Source organism: Ostrinia nubilalis, chromosome 9 (assembly GCF_963855985.1).
Source record: "Ostrinia nubilalis chromosome 9, ilOstNubi1.1, whole genome shotgun sequence".
In the NCBI taxonomy this organism is placed as follows: domain Eukaryota; kingdom Metazoa; phylum Arthropoda; class Insecta; order Lepidoptera; family Crambidae; genus Ostrinia; species Ostrinia nubilalis.
Genome location: NC_087096.1, coordinates 16,221,698 through 16,241,497, shown reverse-complemented (window position 1 = coordinate 16,241,497; position 19,800 = coordinate 16,221,698). Strand labels below are relative to the sequence as shown.

Here is a 19,800-nt window from a genome sequence, read left to right as displayed (position 1 = left end):
GTCCTGTGGCTGAAATAATGATGATGATGATGACCTACTAATCCCATTCATAGTCGTATGGTTAATCCATTTGTCTCTGGAAAACTGGGGAGATTGCTGCAGTGAAGACTGATCTTGATGATGATGATAACAATATCTCCCAGGTGCTCCTAACGATAGTCATCATGTGGGCGATCTGTGGTATTCTGACTGCGACCGGCACGCTGCCTCCGCACCACTCCGCCAGGACGGATGTCAAGATCAACATCATCGAGGACGCTCCATGGTTCCGCGTACCTTACCCTGGTATGTTTTTATCTTTATTTTTACCCTAACAGGAGGCTCTTGGCCTACATATCACCTTATTTTTATCCACGACGAGGAAGCTCTTGGCCTCACCTGATGGTAAGTGATGATCAGGCCGAAGGTGGAAGTGAGCTTCACCCGGAATCCTCAACCACGGAGGAACTGGCTATCTTACCTCTAACTGCCGGAACACAACAATGCTGTTAACATTGTTGTTATGACGACAGACTTAGGTAAGATGGTGGTAGCTAGCCAGGCGGACTGACCTTATGGGTGATGATCAGCCTGAGGATAGAAGCAACCTTCACTCGGAATCTTCACACAGCCAGAGGAACTGGCTATATTACCTTATTATGCTGTTAATTTTCTTGTTATTTCCCAGTTCAACGTTCCCAGCTCTTGATACTCGATATTTCATCTTAGTTGTGAAAGCAAATGCTTTATATTTTTCTCTGAGATCTTATTCGTGCAATCACCTGACCAACCACAATAAAATATTTATTGGAACAGCGAAGAAATGTAGCTAGCTAGCATTTTCGTCTCTAACTCGCGAACACGCTTTTTTATTTTCAAGTTAGTTTGCTTTTCTTTTATTTTGTTTTTTTCTGGCAAATATAATATTAAGAAGCTCATAAAGCTGTTTTTTCCTTGCTATAGAGATTCTACGAAATTCTTCAAATCGGCTACACCTTTAGAGCTTAGTTTTATTCTAATCACATGATGCCATATTATTATGTACTAGCGGCCGCCCGCGACTTCGTACGCGTGGATCCCGTTTTACCCCCTTCATCTATCTTACGCGGGTTAGATTTTTTTCATACAAATGTTTTTTCACGCTAACTCCCGTTCCCGTGGGAATTTTGCAATATCCTGTTGTAACTAAGCTTTAAGTTTACTAAGGTACCTGCATGCCAAATTTCAAGCGTCTAAATTAAGCGGTTTAGATTTTTCATACAAAAGGATTTTCCCGCTAATTCCTGTTCCCGTGGGAATTCCTAATTGTACTATAACCTGCCCAGGAAAATGAAGAATAATTGTACCAAGTTTCGTTAAAATCTGTCGAGTAGTTTTTGTTTCTATAAGGAACATACAGACAGACAGACAGACAGACAGACAGACAGACAGACAGACAAAAATTTTACTGATTGCATTTTTGGCATCAGTATCGATCACTAATCACCCCCTGATAGTTATTTTGAAAATATATTTCATGTACAGAATTGACCTCTCTACAGATTTATTATAAGTATAGATATGCGTGACTTGCACTTCATTAGAGCACCCATTTATTGTCCCGAAGCAGTGGTAAGGTTAAAGTAATACTGGGACGTGTAAAAGCGCTTTTAAACCTTTTTACACAAAAAAATTCATTGTGTGCAGGGCAATGGGGAGTGCCGACGGTGAGCGTAGCGGGAGTACTAGGTATGCTGGCAGGAGTATTGGCCTGCACTGTGGAGTCCATCAGCTACTACCCTACCACGGCAAGGATGTGTGGCAAGTATTAATGGAAATTAACGCGAAATGGGTGTTAGGAAGACGTGGACGACTGAGTTGAGGAAACGAAAATGACGTTTTATTATTTGCGATGGTGTGTGAATATGAAAGGACCACAAATGAGACGATAGGCTAGCTAATGTTTACGGAAACCTGTTAGGCTATTATTTATAGGGAATCTAAAATTGCAGAAATAACTGTTTTCAGATTGATCTTCATGTACTACGTAATCTAGTGATTGTATTTGATTATAGTATTTGGAAGCACTTGGATGCGGGCATCCTAAGACCTATCGTTGTGAAAATCCTTGGGAGAGACCTTTGTCCGATAGTGGACCATTTGGCTGAAAGTTTTAAAGATGAAACCATAAAACATGAAACCTTCTGCACGAACTTTTTATTTTGATTTTTGTGGCATTTCTTTAGCTGCGCCACCGCCGCCACTCCATGCCATCAACCGAGGCCTTGGGACTGAGGGCCTGGGTACCATCCTGGCCGGACTCTGGGGCTCCGGCAATGGCACCAACACCTTTGGGGAGAATGTCGGCGCGATCGGCGTCACTAAGGTCTGTTAGATCATCATTCATTACCATCATCGTCATCTACGACGCACTTTGGCTATCGGGTCTACGTATTTTTTTTAAAAGATTATTATTAGCAATTTGTATTGCATAAATGACTAATAGTCCCGTTAGCCCCAATAGTCGAGCGGCGGTGGGATTCGAACCCGTGTTCCTCGGATCTCGAGTTGGTCAGTCCGATCACTTCACCGTTGGGCTATCGTGGTATTCTTTAGTCTCTAGACTCCCATATGATCCCATCCCATTGCCACACCATCAACACCTTTGGAGAACGGCGGCGCAATCCGTGTCACTAGGGCAGTTAGAACATCATCAATAAACTCATTACTAAGCATCCAACATCCCATTGACTTTAGATGTTGCTTATTATGTTTCATGTTCATGTCATATTTAGGAATTTATGCCTTTAGGCCGTAAAGGAGAGTAGTAATTTGAACCTATTAGCTATAATTTTTCACCACCAGGTAGGGTCTCGTCGCGTGGTGCAGTGGGCGGCGGGCCTGATGGTGCTACAAGGGGTGGTGGGGAAACTAGGGGCGGTGTTCATCATCATCCCTCAGCCCATCATTGGCGGGCTGTTCTGCGTGATGTTCGGGATGATCGCTGCTTTTGGTGAGGAACCTTTGGTTTTTTGTCCGGGCCAAATTACGAGTTTAAACAGCTTTCAAAATCTTTTCTTGGTATTTTCAAAGGTCAATAGCAATAATTATATGGACAGAATATTCAGCATTGCTACTACTACCCGTTCGCGATAAGTTTGCCGGTCCGTGGAATACGCGTCCCCTCCTCCAACCGCGATAAACGCAAATAATTAGTGATTAAACGCAATTGAGTGTTTTATTTTACGCAAATACACAATTTTTATCAATATTAATAAATAAAAAATATTTCCAATTTAGTTTGCTAAAGTTATAGACGCATTCCTTCGAGTGACGTCATATCGCCAGCGGCAAACTTATCGCGAACGGATAGTATCAACTTATAACACAAGCATAATACATATAAGTTGCTTACTTTGGGGCTAGCTGGCGCTGTGTGAAATTGTCCAAAGATTTATTTATTTAACTCAGGGTTTCGAAGACGATACTCCACTCAAAACACTAAGTAGATACTCAATTAAAGACTAAAAAGAGGTCTTTAAATAAGTACTACATCGTTTTCCTTATTGTTTTCCAACACACACAGTCGCACAGGGCGATTCACTCATTAATCATCACTATTCTTACCTTCTTCCTGCAGGTCTTTCAGCTCTCCAATACGTAGACCTGAACAGCTCCAGAAACCTGTACATCATCGGGTTTAGCCTATTCTTCCCTTTGGTGCTGACTCGCTGGATGGCGGCCCACAGCGGCGCCATACAAACCGGCGTAGAAGCACTGGATGCTGTGCTGCAAGTGCTGTTGTCTACATCCATTCTGGTGGGAGGAGTGGTCGGCTGTTTGATGGACAATTTGATACCAGGTTAGAATTATAGGGACTCTCCTTTATTTCCTTTATTGTGGTATCCTCATCATTTGGTTTAGCATGTTCTCCCCGCTGGTGCTGATACAGACAGGTGATACAGAAGCATTAGATGCTTCAGAAGCACTTCAGAAGAAGAAGATTGGATGAACTTGAAGCACAAGTGCTACTCTCCATTTTTATCCTGATAGGTGGCGTGGTCGGCTGTCTCATGGACAATTTGATACCAGGTTAGGATTATAGTTCTTCTAGACACCTCGTAAACTACAGACTTTTAGTACCTAGTTCAATAGTTTGGTAGGGCAATTAATCAGTATGTACAATTGTACATGTATGGAAGTACTACACTGATTTAGTATTAGCCGATTCGTCGTCATACAAATTGGAAGCCGTCCAAACTCTTGGCCGACTTAAAGTCTGCAGGCTGCGGGGTGTCTTATGGCGTAGCTTGTAACAATAACAATGATGACTATAATAGCAATAGGTAGGTATCTATAGAATCAAGATTAATGCGTCTGATGCTTAATGGCAGACAGATGACGCATTTATCCCCAAGTGAATCCAATTTATTTAAACCTCGACCTCTACATTCTTAAAACACGCAGCGAATTCTATAAAATTATATGAGCAATTCTACTTTAAGTATGTAGATTTCCCATGGCAAAGCGAGATAGAAGATTGAAACTTATTATTATGAGTGGTTAGAAAACTATTTTGCCATAGGAACTGACGAAGAACGCGGCCTAGCTGCGTGGGCGCAGCAGATGGCATTAGAAACTAGCGCGGAGCCTTCGCTAGAAGGGGACACGTACGACTTCCCCGTCGGAATGGGGCTGATACGCAGGTCAGTTACATTTCATTTTGTATTCTACGAAAATCATCATCATCATCATCATCATCATTCAGCCATCATAGGACCTCCAATGCTGAACATAGGCCTCCCCAATGATTTCCATGTTGATCTATTGGTAGCGGCCTGCGTCCAGCGCCTTCCTGCTTGCCACCTTTATGATGTCGTCGGTCCGCCTTCGTTGGTCCACCAGAAGTCCAGGACCTTGCTGCCCCATCGGCCGTCAGTTCTGCGTACTATGTGCCCTGCCCATTGCCACTTCAGCTTGCTAATCCGTTGGGCTATGTTAGCGACTTTAGTTCGTTTACGGATATCCTCATTTCTGATTCGATCAAAGAAACACCGAGCGTAGCCCTCTCCATAGCACGCTGTGTAACTTGGAGCTTTTGTATAAGGCCTATAAGTCATCACTGGTAATACACATTGGTTGTAGACTTTCGTCTTCAGGCACTGAGGTATTTTGGACGAAAAGATGTTGCGTAGTTTCCCGAACTCTGCCCAGCCGAGTTAGAATCTACGAATATAATTTCTAATATTGTTTAATTATAAATTCGTGCCTTTTTAGGTGGAAATGGACCAGCTACCTTCCCTTCATGCCCACATACGAGGCGGGCAAGTTCACAGCGCTGTTTAAGAAGAAGGAGAGGTGATGCTTGAGAGCATTCAGCTTAACTCGTAATGGTCCTTGCTGCCAAGCTGGAACAATCAGTGATAATATTAGGAAATAAAGAAAAACTTTTCTTACCTGTTTTACTAACGAAATTAAAAAAAACATGTCCATTAAACACTGTTATTTGTACACGATTTGATTTCGGGTCACATTTTAGATTAGGCACCCTTTTGCTTTAATAAAATAATCTGGTAGCACATTCAACAGGTACAACATCAATCATCAATTAATCTTCAAAAGACCAACGACTACCCGCCAAAAGCCATGCAAAATGTCAGCGAACAAGGATTTCCGGGTTCACAAATTGATTCGGTAACAAAAAGTGGGCACTATGATAACGCGTGACGTTATATGGGACCGTTCGTAAAAGTGCCACAGTGGGGAAAGTTATCAGAAGGATTGATTAAAGGAGAAAGAAAAATAAATACTAAACTAGAATACAACATAGGTAGGTACCGATACTTTTAAGGGTCAAATGGAGGCTAATAATTTGGTAAAAAAGATTAAAAAATCGGCCATTCATAAACTGATGAAAACTATCTATGAAAACACTTGTCCGTCGACTCGGTTGTCCATTAATCGATTTCAAACTCCTCACTCTTTCCTTACTCAAAAATAGCTATTTAACTGAGGATGTTGTACAAACAACCGCATATCGAGATGAAAACTGTAGCATCTTATAGGTTTTATTTTACAAAAATGTATGGTCTCTAATGTACTATCGGCTGTACTTACTGTACGCATGGTACACTATGACCTATCCACGTCCCCGGGGACCTGTTCAAGCGAGATAGGTGGAATGGATGTCGTACGAGGAAGTAAGGAGATTAGGGTACTACGTGGTATTCTGGAGTACCTACCTACTACTTACTCCTGAAAGTTATTTCAAACGCCGTTCCCCTTTTATGCCCTTTCAGAAGGTAAGTCTTAGTTTATGTCTTTATATCAATTTGGTTAATGTGAAATTGTTATTATGTCTGGTCCATTTTAGATTGAAAACAGGAGGTTAGATGATATGATATGAAATTCGCGTGTCAAAGATCTTAGTGGGAAAGAACTAAGATCTTTGACATGCGATTAATCCCAATTTAACAGTCTTATAACCATAAAAGTTAAGGCTTAAGCGTAACTACCTGTCGCTTTAAGAAGAGACACTGGATCCTTCTATAGACACATTTTTGAGGTAAAAAAACCTTTCCTTTAATGAAATGAAGTTTCTAGGCTAGACTAGGCTTTCAAATGGTACCAATATTGGTGGGAATTGGGGATGCATACGTTTGAAAGTGCTTGTCGTGGGAGGTGCGATTTATTTGACGCCAAGTGTAGTTACATTTATTAAAGCAATTTTGGTAAAACAAGTTCCAACTTTTGGAATTGTCTTGTCATCTCCTCCCGGTCTAGGTCTCATAAATCCATGTCTAGACTAGATGATATCCAGTGCCGTAACTAGGGCGGTGCCAGCGGTGCCCAGGCACAGGGCGCAGACCCTGGAGGGGCGCAGAAATGACCAGACCAGTATCTAGTTTTGTTTCATGCATGGTCTAGTTAGTAGGTACATTTTGTTTTATTGCGAATATGGTGTAGACGCGCCCTCTGTACTATCTATATCTATATGGCATTTTTCAAGCGATCTTGAAACAACAACACTTGTAAAGGTGGTTTTATATTTGTCTGATGTGTCGTGACGTGACGACGTGTCAGAACGGTATCGGTTTCATACATTTAGTACTAGCTGGTGCCCGCGACTTCATCTGCGCAGGATTAGTATTTCGAACAATATGTTTATAAATTGTAGCCTATGTGTTATTCTGATGTATAAGCTATATTATTGTAAAGTTTCATTAAAATCCATTCAGTAGTTTTTGCGTGAAAGAGTAACAAACATCCATCCATCATCCATACAAACTTTCGCGTTTATAATATTAGTAGGATGGTAACGTTCACACTAGTGCGTAACGTGTTGTGTTGTGATGGCTTATGTATGGAACCGATACAGTTCTGACGCGTCACGTCACGACACATCAGACAAATATAAATCCACCTTGTCTTGCTCGCAATATTACATACACAAACAAAAGTACCTATACCGTAACTATGAGACAATTTCTGCCTATATTCATTTGGAGGGCGCCACTTCTAACTTAGAAGTTCTAAGCAAATCTGTCAATCTAGCTGAGGAGATGTACATATAGTTCACGTTACGCTGTCATTGCTGTCAGCCACATTCATTGGTCCTCCCTTTATCTTTGATTTTATTCATTAACTACGTGCGGCGTTACTGACGCACTAGCGTGCGAGAGATATAGTTCCAAAATACTGCGCTGTCCTATGCATGACATTGACAGTGGGGCGCCACACAGTGGTCCCGATTTAATAAAACATGGACATTGATGCTAGAGGCACGAAAATTTTTTTGATGGTTACTGCTATGATAACTAATAAGGCAAAAAAATATTACAATCCCACGACGTCTATTTCGTAGTAAAAAAAAATAATTACATATTTTTTGTATGGAAGAAATTACGTTTCTGTCAATTTTTCGAAATTCTTAAACGATGTCAAGATGCCGATCACACATGTTATAAAACAAGTGATTCTGAGTATTTCATGCGAAGATACTTGTCACTTATCTCTGCGTACTTTTGAGTTATCGAGGGTTGAAAAATCGATTTTTTTATATATAATATTTCCACGAAAAATTGCCAGAATTACAATATGGTGTATAAGGGACACTTTTGATGACACATAACAACGATTCGCACTCGCGCGCGCTCGTATGCATCAACTTTTACTAAAATAAAAAAAAAATTAAGGGAAATACTTAATACAACGTTGTATGTATAGGTCCGCTGGCCGTCAAAAAGTAGCTTATACGAGAGGTTGCCCAATTTACAATATGTCCATCATTGATAACTCACACAAATATCGTCTCTCTCTGAAGGATAACAAGTTTTTTTTTTGTTTCCAGATACAGCTCTTGATAGGATGGAAGCCCATAAATACTCTCTGAAGCGAGAATGAATCTCAAATTGCGATATTGCCATTTTGACAAAGTACATGATGTAACTAGCGCTAACGTTTATCTTCAGGTAGACACAGTTATAAGTTAAAAGATTGTCTACTATTTCACACTGCTCTTCGTTTTGGAACAGTTCTTTGATTATAGGTAGTCGCTAATTTCGTTTTGTTAGACTCTTTCAGTTTAGCATATTTTTGCACCAGAATTCGCATTGGCTGGACTCTGAAATTGTCTGGCCGAAATGTAAAAATATAGATTTAAAAAATGTTTTTTACCGAGTTAACACAACGAATAGACAACGTTAACACCGAGGAAGACGCTCCAGTTGATGAGACTGCGGAAGTAGATGTGCAACCATCGACTTCTGGTATAAATAAAAAACCTTTTGAAGATTTATGCAAAATTCTTCTTCTGCAGAAGAAGAGGCGCTCTCTAACACTTTTAGATCATTCTGAGGAGGAATTAGTTTACGCTTTATGTGCTAAACTGAAAGAGTCTAACAAAACGAAATTAGCGACTACCTATAATCAAAGAACTGTTCCAAAACGAAAAACAGTGTGAAATAGTAGACAATCTTTTAACTTAAAACTGTGTCTACCTGAAGATAAACGTTAGCGCTAGTTACATCATGTAATTTGTCAAAATGGCAATATCGCAATTTGAGATTCATTCTCACTTCAGAGAGTATTTATGAGCTTCCATCCTATCAAAAACTTCTGGAAACAAAAAAAACTTGTTATCCTTCAGAGAGAGACGATATTTGTGTGAGTTATCAATGATGGACATATTGGTGTTTGTGAGCAGTATGCGATGACCCATGGCCTCCTGTACAACGTTAAAAAGAGTGAGCTCTTGATCTTTCAAGCCAAGGGTCGCAAGCTGGAAGATGTGCCAAGTGTGCTACTTAATGGCGTCGCTCTGACGAGGATGAAAGAGTTTAAATATCTCGGCCATGTGGTTACCGAGAATTTAAAAGACGATGGTGACATCGAAAGGGAGAGGAGGGCGATGGCAGTCCGCTGTAATATGTTGGCACGCAGATTCGCGCGATGTAGCACAGGAGTAAAGATAACTCTCTTTAAAGCCTTTTGCCAAACCTTGTACACGTGCAATCTGTGGGTCAGCTACACGCAGCGGGCTATCAACGCGCTCCGCGTGCAATATAATAATGCTTTCAGGGTGCTGGTGGGGCTCCCGCGCTACTGTAGTGCGTCGGCGATGTTTGCACATGCGCACACAGACGGTTTTTACACGGTGTTGCGGCGACGTATTGCATCGCTGATGCTCCGCACGCGTGGGAGCACCAATATCATCCTGAAAGTTCTAAGCAATAAGCCAGACTGCCCCCTTGTGCGACACTGGGTGCAAACTCAAGTGCAGGTGCCGGGTGTCCCACAGGGAGGCAGGTATTTGAATTAGATCTAGATTGTAATTTTATTTATTATTTTAATGTTTAATTTAATTTTCAATTTAATTTTTAATTTAATTTAATTTTTAATTTAATTTATTTGTCTCCATTATTATTATTTTTATTGATTTAATTTGATTTTAATTTGATTTTAATTATTTAATGCAATTATTATTATTATTGAAATTTTATGGGCCCTGGCCTGAAATAAATGAATTTTATTTTTATTTTATTTATTTTTATATTGTAAATTGGGCAACCTCTCGTATAAGCTACTTTTTGACGGCCAGCGGACCTATGCATACAACGTTGTATTAAGTATTTCCCTTAATTTTTTATTTTATTTTATTAAAAGCTGATGCATACGAGCGCGCGCGAGTGCGAGTCGTTGTTATGTATCATCAAAGGTGTCCCTTATACACCATATTGTAATTTTGGCAATTTTTCGTGGAAATATTTAATATAAAAAAATCGATTTTTCAACCCTCGATAACTCAAAAGTACGCAGAGATAAGTGACAAGTATCTTCGCATGAAATACTCAGAATCACTTGTTTTATAACATGTGTGATCGGCATCTTGACATCGTTTAAGAATTTCGAAAAATTGACAGAAACGTAATTTCTTCCATACAAAAAATATCTATATATTTTTTTTTACTACGAAATAGACGTCGTAGGATTGTAATATTTTTTTGCCTTATTAGTTATCATAGCAGTAACCATCAAAAAAAATTTCGTGCTTCTAGCATCAATGTCCATGTTTTATTAAATCGGGACCACCGTGCGCCACCGTCAATACCGGATCGCTAGTTCCGATTTTTGCCATGTTGGAAACCATATAGTTGAACGATGGTAGCGCCCCCCTGTCATTGAGTTTGGTGGGACCTCAGATCATAGAAAGAGAATAGATATGAAGTCGCGCGTAACTACAACGAGAACCAGTGTCCCCACATTTCCCCCACCACAGCTCCCACACACACATTCAACTGTGTAAAAACAAAGCGACTGACAGTCTACGACAACATGTGCAACCGGCTTAAAAGTGCTGTGATTGGCCAGAAGGCGTGCCTTATGGCCAATCAATGGCCGCGTGACGTGACGCACACTTTGAAAACGCTAGTGAGAGAACAAAGATAAAATGGAGTCGACAAGTAAGATATCGATACTTTAAATCGCTAGGGGCAAGGCTCGAAACTGGTTTCACAAAATGCTTATGTATGAATGAAAACCTTTTTATTATTATACGTTATTATTAACTACTATCACGCATTTACTTTTTAATTATGGCGATCTGCGTACCGCATATGTTTATCAAAAATAATGCCTATATTAGGCTTTCAACTAGCTCTTATAGTAATTACATAGTTGACAGTTACTAATTACTTCTACTGTTATTTTTTTTTTTTTGTAAAATCTTATAATCGCAAGTAACACATAATTTTTTTATTTAAAATTACAAAATAAAAAAAATATAATTTACTTCTATTTATCGATAATAGGAAACCGCATTAGAACACGAGCACGGCACTATGTTACGACCGGCACATGCGGCCGTACTGTGTATTTTCACACGACAGTGGATATCGGAAGAAATTAAATACATTGCGCAGTAGTTGAGCATGACATAAAGTGGTTGCTAACTAAATCGTCAATGTACAAGTGTGTTAGAATTTTTATCACCACTGATTTCGATATCGCAGTAACTGTTACGGCACTGAATTCGTTCGTAAAAATGTTTAGTTTTTTTTATTTATAAGCAAAATACCAATGGATTTGCAATACTTACATGTAGTAAATGACTCCATTGTTCCTGTAGTTCGTTCGTTTCACTTGTTTTATTGCACGTAACGACGCATTATCCAAAATATCGGAGAACATTTCCTTAGTACGACTGAATCGCGACTAACCTAGCTACGCGGCCGATGTTCGTTTCTGGGCATATCGCGGAGACACGCGCCACGCCCCCGTTTCACATCTATTCCCTTCTATGATCTGAGGGTGGGACAGTTCAGCGTGGGTCATCTATAGATAGAAAATTCATCGTTCGACAAGAGTGAAAAGGATGACTTACAAAACTAAACGATTCACAAACGTTCCATTCTGCCGCGACGTCCCACCCAATGTTCGGGGATTCCCCGATACATCGAGAATCACGCATTCAGATAGCCGCAGTGTTGCCAGAAGGTTACTTTTGTAACCTTTTAGGTTTCTTTTGAACTGCATTGGTTACTTTTAGGTTACACTAATGAAAAGGTTACTTTTAGGTTACACTAATGAAAAGGTTACTTTTATTTTTCAGAAATTGTAGAATTAACTTTTACAGGTTATTCAGTAAAAAATATTAATAGTGACAATTTAAAAATTATGTCATAAACTGCATTTAAACATGAATTTGATTTATTATTTGTGAAACGCACCCCCCCCCCCCCCCCCCGTAGAAGGTTACTTTTTATTCAAAAAGGTTACATTTTTTTATGCACATCATTTGTCCACTTTACCTACTGTCAGAGACTGGTTAGAGCATTTTTAAAGGGCGCAGTTTTGAAAGCTCGCACCGGGCGCATAAAAGGCTAGTTACGGCACTGATGATATCCAAAATGCATTAATACAAAATGTTCTGCGGCATAACGTATTCTCCCAAACAAACGAAACGAAGTCATTAATATGGAATGGATAATGTCTTGACTAAATAGAATTTTATATTATTTGGCTTATGTCATTTTATGTTTAAACTAGGCATTTCCCGTGGCTTTGCTTGCACATTTTAATTTGTAACTTGTAGAGCTGTTTGTCGAGCGGTTTTCATTTTTTCAAAATAGAGTAAATAACGTTATTTCTATTTAAATTCCAAATAAGTATATTTATAATTTAGTTCCAATAGTACGAGTACAAGAATATGAGGTTGTAGGAGATTTGGGATAGGATTGGGATGGGATACCTTCGATTTCTTTCACTTCACAAATACACTTGAATTTTTATGGGTTGGGTTTTAGGTGATATTTGAGTTGGTTTATTTAGTATTTATTTATTTCGTATATTAACGCCCAGATAGGTAGGCGATGCGGCGCGTTGCAATGCGAGAGCGAGACTGAAGGTGGAAGGGAGAGGAAGGGAAAGGACTGTCAGAGTGAGTGATAGAGAATAGTGTGACATGAGTTTGAATTGAGGTTTTAATACTGGCGCGTACAAAAACTGTTACATAAGTAACATTAAACAATGAGAATTGAGAAAGAATGCGGCGCCATTAGTTTTTTGGTGCAAAAACCCCTTGTCCTTCACCAAGAACCTAAGGTTGCGTCGGGAGCTAAATCGCTAAACCAGTACCAGATAGTTTGAGCTGTAGCTTATAAAGTCATACGATAGAGAGTAAAACCCATACGACATAAACGTGATTTTAACCTTTATTTAATTTCAAATCAAGTTAGTATGACATAAAATCATATTGCAGAGAAAATGAGCCAAGACGTTTGAAGCTATTTTTAGGTGCACTCAGGGAAGATTGAGCATTACCATTTTTTGATGCGATATCGCCCTTTATTGAAGAAATTGTGTCATTGAACTAATAAATTCAATTTAGGATATGATGAACATGTCAAGTTCTTTGAGATTGGATAACTCTGTTAATTTTGTGCGGCGAGGGGTCTTTTTATTTTACTTTTCATGCTACTGTCGTCTCGATTACGCGGTCCTAATTTATATGTGACTGGAATAATTACGTTTTGGGATACTTTAATCGGTTGCCTTGTTGTTTCTTTACACGTGCAAACAATAACAAGAATATATACCGTGTCGAGGACATCAGACGCGGTGCAATCTCGTCAGTAAACAGGGCATTGCAGAACTCCAGCGTGTGGCACGTGGCAGCAGTGATGGGTAAGTAGTTCGGCCAGAGCCGAAGACGAATGTGTAAGAGCTAAGAGGGCACAAGTTCTGATACGGTGCCAACTGGAGAGTATACGGTGTCCCTGTCGCCCTTGAGGTTTTCGATGGCACGTACACGTACACGTACAGTAACTAGTGGGTCTAGACAAAGTGCAAATTATAATCGCAAACCAGTCGAAAAGTGGTCGAAAAGCCCCTTTTTTGTATGGAGTTTTGACGGATTCGATTTTCGATTCGATCAAAAAGTGCGTTTTGTCTAGGGGGGTAGGATTAGGTACGGTACATGTCAAAAAAATAGGAGGTCAAAATATACAAATCCCCAAGATGTCAATGTCACTATTTCTATGGTTCATTCTTCTTGTTGATTGCCGCCTCACACTATCACAGACAGTATGTGACCGACAAGCTTGGAAGGCACGTTGAGAATTATAGTATTTTAATTGTAACACTTACTTATCTACGAGATAGGAACGAGTGACACAGAAAAATAATCCCATATGGATTATAGTAATGTACCTAAATAAAAGAGTCATGGTTTACTGAGTGTTACATCTGCAGGAATGCTGATTCAGCTACATAATCTAAAAAAACGTTCGGCATAAAATATTTCGGCCCTCCACCAAGTCCCATCACTCAAAATTGCCGCCTTTCGTTCGATCTGTCCTCCCAGGACAAACGTTACCGCGGGAATAAATATAAAACAAATCTCATCGGGGAACTTGGGCTCTAAATAAATTCCTTCGGAACAGAATGCAACGCCAACTTTATAAGTTATTCGATAGCTTATTTCCTAGTCTGGCCACGACAATATGTAGGTACCTACTACCCAAAGTTTTCTTTTTGCTTACTAAGTATGTACTATATTTCAAGTTTGGATAAGTTTTCTTGTCAAGTTTTCTACACAAAATTTTGGCGCTAAAATAGTGGTTTAATTTTATTTTTTCACTTTTTTTATTAATATTTCCAGGACACTGTTTGTACAATTATTAATTATCATCATCATTTCAGCCACAGAACGTCCACTGCTGAGCATAGGACTCCCCCAATAACTTCCAGCACTTTTGGTAGCGGCTTGCATCCAGCGCCTTCCTGCTGTCTTTATCAGGTCGTCGGTCCACCTTGTGGGTGGGTGTTTGTACAAATGAATCAATAAGGAAAACAATTTTAATGACATCTAGGTAAACATAATAGGACCAATTAACCTAAAATCTTCATTACAAAGGGTGACCTCCTTGCAAATACAATGGATCAACGACTCCATCCGTTAATAGGTACGTTTGTTCCGACGATGAGCGGCAATTTTACATTTCAGTGGAAAATGCAGCGATTTCAAGGGGTGCTTTGTATTCCGCGGCGGTAGACAGAAACAGAGTAAACGGCGGATCCAAGGAATCTTGCGATGGGGTACCGCTGTGAAGGGTTGAGCGTGGAGCTGAATAATATACGAGTTCTGCGTATTCAAATTTGTTTTCAGGTGTAAATTACATAATATTTTTAAACAGCTTTATTTCTAAGCTGGTGTCATTTAAAAGTGAAACTTAAACTAGCTGTTCTTATTCCACATCATGCTGTTATAGAAAACTTAGCGCAAAACTCAATATGACTGAAATAATTCGGATTTCATTTTACTTTATATCTGGTTGAATTCACAATTACCTATTCAAATTATTTGTACTTATTTTAAAACTAGAACCTGCACGATTAAGTATTGCGTTATTCCATAAGAAAAACGTATAGCAAGGCGTAACGTATTCAACGTGGTGTACTTATTGACGATAACCAAATGAAACTTTATTACGTGCGTCATAATGTAGCACCTCTAGAATAAACGTCAAGGATTTTATTTAAAAAAGAAGTCACATGCCCCACAACGATTTGCGACAGGTGGGCTAATTACCGTTTCGACAACCTTTATCCCTGTCAATCAATAATTTATGAATAAGAGACCTTTTGCTGTTCTCTTCTTACCTACTTTGACTATACAAATAAGGCAATTAAATAATTTCATATTGCTTCATTCAATGAAACACACCCACGCAGCTCTTTCATCGAATTCTGAGAAGTCACATGATTAAGCGAAGGTAATCTAACACATTTTTAAGGGTAGAGCTTTTCGTATCTCGCTTAACATTATAAAAACCTATTCAATTACATGAAATTAATTAATTGGTATCCTAATTTCAATTCAGTTATCGCTTTCCGAGGTGTTAAGTTACAAAATAGAATAGATGAATGCGACTCTGCCATAGGTACCTAAATAGTACTAAAAACATTATCTACCAGCCTGTTTCTTTGACGAGATATGTTATTAATTGGGTTCTGTAATGATATTCCTTACCCCGCTAAAAGCTACCCAGTGTCCACTATCAATTTATAGTAGCGATCGCTTCACGAAGCCACACAAAGCAAGTAATATTGTGTAAAAAATCTAGCGAAGAGATTACAGTTCATTTTAACTGTCGCAGGAATGTTATTTTGTCTTGAAGGAAAGCTTGTATCTAACGCGAATGTTTCCTTGTTGTCTACGGGAGTTTTGTCCCAGCCCAGACAAAAGACCCTAGGCTCCCTGGTGTTCCAGGCGTCCCTTTCAGCCCTGGAGGACTGGAGGTGTCCCAGCGGGTCCTGCGCGGGTCCCGTCCCAGGCGGTGCGCACGCAAGCTAACCTGTTGTGCAGGACTATCGACCGCCCGGGTCAGCGCGGGGTTGCCAGCTGTATGCAGCTCCAAAGGAGACGGGAAATTAGTTTTGTTGGAGGATTTATTGGCTGCAACAGCCTAAGTATAAAAATTCAAAAACCCAAAACGCATCTTATTTTGTAAGTAGTAATGTAAAGTTAATTGTGCATCAAAGGAGTCTTACCTTAACATGAGCTAAAGACGCAATGCTGAACTTCAGCTTCAGCAAAATATTTTAGACCCTCAACCTACTTTCAGCAGCTGAAGGTAGATTGAGGGTCTGAAATATTTTAAGCTTTGCCGTAAAAATATTCTTCTTTTCAGCCAAATGACGTCCACTGCTGGACAAAGGCCTCCCCCAAGGTTTTCCACAATGAACGGTCCTGCGCTGCCCGCATCCAGGCTCTTCCCGCGACCTTTACCAGATCGTCGGTCCACCTAGTAGGAGGCCTGCCCACGCTACGTCTTCCAGCCCGTGGTCGCCACTCGAGAACTTTCCTGCCCCAACGGCCATCGTCTCTACGAGCTATGTGCCCCGCCCACTGCCACTTGATTTTAGCAATTCTGCGAGCTATGTCGGTTACTTTGGTTCTCCTATTAGGTAAAAATATTATCAAAATATAAAATATCAATAAAATGAAATGTCTACTACTAGTGATAGCACTATTTCCAAACTTCACCCCAAATTGCGCCGTATCCAAGTCACGTTCCCTCCACCCCGTGAATGATCCCGGTGGTAAGCCCGGCCGAGGCTGGCAACACCTTAGCTCGGGCGCGGCAGTCGCGCTCGAGCCGCCCTGGAGCCCGCGCGTGTTGTGTGTGTGTGCGAAATGTTGCCGGCAACAAGCTGGCCGCAGTGAGACAACAGCTTCAGGTATGAGAGAAAAAATATTCTTTTGAATTTTAAATTTCGAATTGTAATTTCTTTTGTTTTGTATTTTTTAATTCAATAGTAACAAGCGATTTTCGTTTTCTTTTGTGCTGTTATTTTGCAAAAAGGTTGAATTTGAGTTAAATTTGGAATGCATTTTATTTAGATGCGCTTTGTTTTATGTGATTTTATAACAGTAAAATATTTTAATCCTTGGTTTCTAAACGAAGTTTTACGAATTTTATTAATAAAACGGCCATATTTTTATAAATGCTACAGTTAGGCGAGTTCGCTAAAATCATGAAATATCGTAATGTTCTGTAACATTTAGTTTAAGTTACATAAACTAAAGTTTTGCGTATTCGGCATCAATCTCGCGAATTTAGAACTACCGTCGTGTTTTCAGCATTTCCAACACTAAAACAAAATACCGATCAATGTTTGTTATTGCGCACAACGCCCGAAACTTGCGGCAGTTTTGTTTTTATTGAATTAATCTCGTTAATAATTGGTTTAGAGGCGTTTTGTAACGCATTTATTGGCTTCTAATTGATTAGTCTGTGATCGGATTAAATGTTTGGCCATTTCTTTCTATGATTTAGTTACGTATTGCATCATGAAAATTGAAAGGTCATAGGTAAGTAGATATTTTTAATGTCCGTAAATAATGATGGTTAAAATGGAAGGTTTTCAACAAATAAATTCGGGTTTGCCTTGCGAAAGGTCAAGGGTCACGCCATTTTGCATTGTTTGTTTTCGTTAGCGAGTTCGGGAAGGCTTTTGTTTGGAACCGAATTTAATCGATAATAGGAGATTATAAAGAAGATAAAATATATCATACAACGTCCGATAGTAGGTATGTATAATTGTTATAATTAGGTAGTTTTTAAAAATAATTTGGTATTGTGAAAGAGAGCATTTCTGTAAAATTTTATGATCTCGATTGGGGCGATTTAACTTTCCTTCCGAAACATATTCCATTTTTTTTGTTCAACAAAAACCGATTGTTTTTTAACTGACAATGCACAGTGGAGACACACCTCCCTCCTCGTCCTTTATTGACGTCGTTAAGGGTTGAAATACGTAGTAAACCGTCGAGATTTGCGACGCAAATAAACAAAGGGCCTATCTACCTACTAATCGGGGTAAATGCAATTCTTTGTATTATGGTAACTTTTAGGCTGGTTTGCACCATCTTCTTTTACTTTAACAAACGTCAAAAGTCTGTCGAATTCCATACAAAAAACACCGGTTATGGTTATAGATGGTTAAAATAAGATGGTGCCTTAAGGCAATAAGTGAGAATGACAACAGTCGTTATCACGCTTTGTTTAGGTTTGTTTTTTAACGTATCAAGGAGATAAAAGTAAGTATTTGAAAATATAACTTATGATTCTGTGTACTTATTGGTCGGTAAGTAAGTAGGTGGATTTTACAATGAGTATGTACCTACCTAATAGGTACACACGACAGCACATCAAGCTACCCATTTTGTTGCATACTCGCCCCTATTACAACTGCACGGTTACGTTGACGTGCCGTCGTCCGTACCAAAAGTTTACATAAAATTACCTGTCCTTTAAATCTTTAAATTAGTAAAATTGCTTTAAATATTTATCTACGAAAGATCAAAGAATATTATCAGAATATCTTGAGCTTTTTAATCAAGTAGAAACTTTTGTCAAACTAAATCTTAATGTAGGCCAATTAAGTACTACTCTTGCTTGGTGATAATTTAGTAAACCCTGGGACCTTGGATTTACTCTGTATTATCTAACAAATATCCACCATCATATCAAGCTATTAAACTACTAATCCAAATACAATCCCATATCACAGGGGGTCCACTTCAGAAGGCCATAGATATGGCGAGATAGTCACTAAAAGGGGATTATAGTGCCTTATATCTGAAATAGGTTTTGTTGTTTGTTGTAAAAAGAGAGAGTATGAGATCATCAGAGGAATGCGGCATGATCAGAGCCGACCTGGTAAACAAAGTTTTGCTGATAGAACTGTAAGTAAATTGTAAACTGTGCCTGCTATTGTGTATTTGCTGGATCAGACTGGGAAGCTTTAATTATTGCGAGCTTATTAGCGTTTGGGTAACATTATTATGGTTTGGTATTCTGTGAGTGAGAATCGAATCATACAATGTTAATTTGACCCACATTCTAAGGTAAATTGAGCTGATATTTTGAAAAAGATTGAAGTCTAGTAAAATAGTGTCTAGTTGGTAAACAAGAAAGAAAGATACATTATAATGGACATCACACAAATATTAGGTAACACTCGTTTGCCTCCTGTCACATGAAAAAAAATACAAGCAATTAATAGTTACATAATAGACATTAAACAACAATTTGCTTTTTTATCTTCTTCTTTGATGATTTGAAAGTAAACATTTCATACAACATGATCGAATGATAGCTAGAAGATTCTTCAGTATTTTTGGAAACTTTTGTATCACTTGATCGAATGATTTGTCTACAGCTAAAAGAATCTTCAGTATCTTCTGAAATATTGCGGTTCAGGTGCTAGTTTAGTACTATCTGACTCATAACTTGTCCACTCATGTCGGTAGTCAGATATCAGAACATGTCCGGT

General features: G+C 39.1%; 2 protein-coding genes across 3 annotated transcripts in view; both read left to right on the top strand.

Moving 5' to 3' along the window:
• Positions 1 to 5,469, top strand: part of LOC135074741 (solute carrier family 23 member 2) — a 32,955-nt gene extending 27,486 nt beyond the window's left edge. For both annotated transcript variants that reach the window (XM_063969110.1, XM_063969111.1), the window contains 7 exons: positions 144 to 285; positions 1,666 to 1,779; positions 2,205 to 2,344; positions 2,824 to 2,971; positions 3,599 to 3,820; positions 4,544 to 4,664; positions 5,236 to 5,469. In XM_063969110.1, coding sequence (XP_063825180.1) covers positions 144 to 285; positions 1,666 to 1,779; positions 2,205 to 2,344; positions 2,824 to 2,971; positions 3,599 to 3,820; positions 4,544 to 4,664; positions 5,236 to 5,320 — 972 coding nt within the window. In that variant the 3' untranslated portion in view covers positions 5,321 to 5,469. The remainder of the gene's footprint in view (positions 1 to 143; positions 286 to 1,665; positions 1,780 to 2,204; positions 2,345 to 2,823; positions 2,972 to 3,598; positions 3,821 to 4,543; positions 4,665 to 5,235) is intronic.
• Positions 5,470 to 17,123: 11,654 nt separating this feature from the next.
• Positions 17,124 to 19,800, top strand: part of LOC135074746 (uncharacterized) — a 113,226-nt gene continuing 110,549 nt past the window's right edge. Inside the window, exon 1 of the mRNA XM_063969116.1 lies at positions 17,124 to 17,199. The gene's annotated coding sequence lies outside the window, so the exon portion shown is untranslated. The remainder of the gene's footprint in view (positions 17,200 to 19,800) is intronic.